At 40.8% G+C, this 3,935-nt stretch overlaps 1 protein-coding gene across 1 annotated transcript; it reads right to left on the bottom strand.

The window, feature by feature from the left end:
• Window positions 1-576: 576 nt before the first annotated feature.
• On the bottom strand, window positions 577-3,686 carry DEFB134 (defensin beta 134). Its single transcript, XM_030810213.1, has 2 exons — window positions 3,568-3,686; window positions 577-1,509 (listed from the first exon to the last, which is right to left on the bottom strand). The coding sequence occupies exons 1-2, from the start codon at window positions 3,623-3,625 to the stop codon at window positions 1,367-1,369; spliced, it is 201 nt and encodes a 66-aa protein (XP_030666073.1). The 5' UTR covers window positions 3,626-3,686; the 3' UTR covers window positions 577-1,366.
• Between the last annotated feature and the right edge of the window lie 249 nt (window positions 3,687-3,935).

Genomic DNA, 3,935 nt, shown 5'->3' with positions numbered 1-3,935 from the left:
GTCTGGGCCTCAGAGAGGACGCATTCTACTGGATTTTTAGTATCTTCCTCTCCAAAGACACCAACACTGCATTTGCTCAAAGGTTGGACATTTGCTGGAAGTACAGAACTCCTTACAACCCCTCATGCTTTTTCACCCACTGTTCTCTTTTCATCCCTTCCCAGCAGCCATGTACGGTTGGGCAGGCAGTACTGTCATCTCAGCTCCAGAACTAAGACGCTGTATCCTTATCCTTGTACCACATCAGTAACTGGCTATTTGTGGCAAGAGCCCCATACTCTCCGTTCCACATCACTAGAGAGCCTGAGCCATATCCAGCACGGAAGATCATGAAAGTTGCTCCACGGCCAGAATCTACTCTCCTTTGCCACCCAGTCTTTATCCTGAGCAGCAGATACAGAACTCACACATTCATGCATCCGTAAGGGTGAATGTTGTTGAAAAATCAAGCAAGAATTCACCAGTGTAGCCAGTAGGGCCAGAAGCAACTTTACAGAAGTTGCTAAGTTTCCCTGTTACACCTTCATAAAGTTTATTGGTAAAGAACACCATGAGTCCAAATGGATTTAGGCAGTTTATTAGTTACACATATAGCAAAGCAAGATCAGCATGGTGTTAGCCCGTAAGCCACAGGGTGACACCCATCCAGAGGGGTCAGATGATGGGCAGCAGAGGTGGCATCACTCTGTTGCTAAGGAGCCAACACTAAATCACAGGACGGCAGTCTTATAGCCTGTAGCTGAAACCTAGGGGCTCAGGTGGGAAGTTCCATTGCTCAACTGAAACTAGGGACGTGGATGAGAAATTACCTTGTGCCAGTCCATCACAAGATGGCCTCTCCTGTTCCAAAGGAAGTTCAGGGTCAGACTCAGTCCAGACTCGGGCCAGCCTGTAGTTAAGCACTGCCTATGTGGTTTATGTGAGACATGTACAAGGTTGTCAGAAGGCCATGGCAAATCTGCTTGTCTGAAGTTGGGAATTTCACAGAAATGGGAAATGGGAAGCTGAAGCGAAGGTAGGACACGACTTAGATGTCAAAAGTTGTTTCTCTTGAAGTCTCTCTAAGTAATAAGAATATCCTCTACGATTAGAAGGAGAAACAGGCGCTGATAAGCACACTGGACATCACTTTGAAGTGGGAAATATCTTCTGCATTGTTTTTGTGAAAAACCGAGCTCTTTTAAAGGAGGCTACAGCTCAGCTCTTTAAATTTAAGACCACAAGAGTCTGCTGGCTTATAAAAATGCTAAAAACCAGTAGTCATGGACACATCATGGTGTCACAGTTTGATCTAAATTCCCTGGTTTTGTGAAAGATGGCAGAATCAAGGGCCTCCAGGATAGTGGCCATTCACTGGTTTCTTATCTCAGGGTGCAGGATTTCCTTTGACACAGCACTCCAGCTGAAACATACAGTAGGCAACTAACATTTCACTCTTATAGCATTCAAATCTGCAGATGCCATTTTTATAGCATTTCTTGTGCATTTCTGATGATAACGAATTTATACCTGGAAGGAAAATGAATAGAAAGATAATTCACTACAGGCCTTTTTGGACCGTAAAATTGCTAGTCTCTCAATTTTTATCCAACTGGATTCCAAGGAGATTTGCTTATGATAATTGATCCTGTAACTGAAAAAATTAATTAGTGGTAGGGGCTGAATTGTGCCATCCCAAAATTCATATGCTGAAACCCTAACCCCTGATGTGACTGTCTTTGGAGATAGGGCCTTCAGGAAGTATTGTAAGTTAAATGAGGTCACGATGGTGGACCTAATCCAATAAGATTGATAGGCTAATCCAATAGGATTGATGGTCTTATTAGTGAAGGTCACAGCAAAAAGATGGCCATCTACAAGCTTGAAAGCAAGCCCTCATCAGAAACTGAATCAGCTAGCACCTTGATCTTGGATTTCTCATCTTCTGGAACTATGAGGAAATAAATTTTGTCTAAGCCACAGTCTGTGGAATTTTGTTATGGCAGCCCAAGCTGAATAAAACAACTAATAACTTGGAAGTTTCCCTGAATTTATCAATGAATACAACCCAAACAATCAAGCTAGCTATTCACATAGTCATTTACTCATTATTTTTTAAATAATTACTTACTCATTATTATTCATAAATCAATTTTTATAAATCCTGTGAATCAAGGACTGTTGGGGTGCAGATTTAAGTATGATATAGACCTTAACCTCAATGAATTTTCATTCTAGACAAAAAGAGAAGAAATACAAAATACCTCTGAGAGAGGAAAAAACATGACAAGTGCAATGATGTGTTTGCAATGTGGAATGGTCTTGTGAGTTTGGAGGAGGTTGAAATCAATTCTGAAGATTTGAGAAATCTTATTGAAGCTCAAGGAATCTGTAGAAATTTTGAGCAGACACATACTCTATCTGAGTCATAATGCCCTGGAGGATAATTGTCCTACAGGAACAAGAAGGGATCAGTGTTACTTAGTTTGCAAGACAGAAGCCCTAGAGCACAATCTGTAACACTTTTGAGAAGATGAAATATAATGGTCTATAAAATGAGACAAGAAATTTCGATGGAAATGACAAATTATGAGAATGCAAAAGGAATTGAAGGGAATATTGTACACTAGATGGGGTTCTTTGTCTGGAGGCCACAAATCCATTGCCATAAACCATAGTGGAATTGGTTCCATCAACAGCTTTAAGAGGCCTTGATTCCATGAATTCTTAAATTTAGCCTGGTGAGTCACATAACCTGAACATCTGATTCATTTGCCTGGAGAATACTTCAGGCAAACACTTCGGTCCATCTAGGCAGATGAAGCAATCTGACTGGACTGATTAAGTAACACTGAGTGAAAAGAATTTTCAAGATGAGATTGCTAAAGTCAGAAAGGATGTGGTGAAGCTAGAGCACAGGGCCACTCACACTCTCTGTCATGTGTCCCTGATCAGGCATTTCTTCTATCACAGAAAGCTCAGTGATTCTCTTGAAACTAGCTGTTCTAAATCTGTTTCCTCATGTAACTAATGGATTCACAGATAGTAAATTAACTGTAGGAAATTTCAGTATATTAGAAAATAAACAAATTGTGTTGTCACTATCTTCTGGTTTTGACTGTTGTGCTTAGATACCTTCTTGAATTAGAGACCAAATAACAGCAGGAGGACAGAATGGGCATTAGCAATGAAAATACAATGATAGCTCTCATGAGCCAGGTACTTTTCATATTATGTATGGACATATTCCATACATGATCCTATTTAATCTTTGTAAGACTCTTCATTTACATTTTTCACATGAAGAAACTAAGGCTTATTGGTGCTGATCAGTTAAGCCAAAAAAAAAAAAAAAAAAAAAAAAGGAAACTAAGGCTCAGAGAAGCTTAGACCTTTGTCCAAAGTTATGTAGTTAACAAGTTGGAGAGCCAGATTCAAGTCCAGGTCTTGCTGACATCAAAACTAGTAGATGCTTTTTTCTAGTTTGAAAATTAAAGGGCCCATGGGTGGAGCATGTTTATTGGGTTGTTTAGTGGCATTGTTCTTCTAAATGAAGCACCCCTATCCCCCAAAATATACCAGTTTTACCTGCCAGCACTGGATCCCAAAGGAAAAGAAAGACAAACACAACGAGGAGAGGCTTCATGGCTGGGAACTTCTGTTGAGGAGGCTAGTGGCAGGGTCTGACATTGGCTGTCAGGGAATAGAGAGAAGAGGTTGAGCACACCATCCTATACAAACCTCTCAGGGCAGGGGTATGCCTCGCTTCAGGTAGATATGCTACACTGAACACCCCTGAGGCAGCTGCATTGGCAATGCTCATCTGACGACAAAAATGGACAGCCCTTTCTTGTTTGACAGCTTTTCCTACTGACAAAGACACTGTTCTCCCACCCAGGTTTTCCAAAAGTACTCATAGAGGCCTGAGAACTATGTGCTCTTACTCTTTTAAATGA

This window comes from Nomascus leucogenys, chromosome 4 (genome assembly GCF_006542625.1).
Source record: "Nomascus leucogenys isolate Asia chromosome 4, Asia_NLE_v1, whole genome shotgun sequence".
Taxonomy (NCBI): domain Eukaryota; kingdom Metazoa; phylum Chordata; class Mammalia; order Primates; family Hylobatidae; genus Nomascus; species Nomascus leucogenys.
Note: the sequence above shows the minus strand (reverse complement) of the source record. Positions and strands in the feature narration are given on the sequence as shown.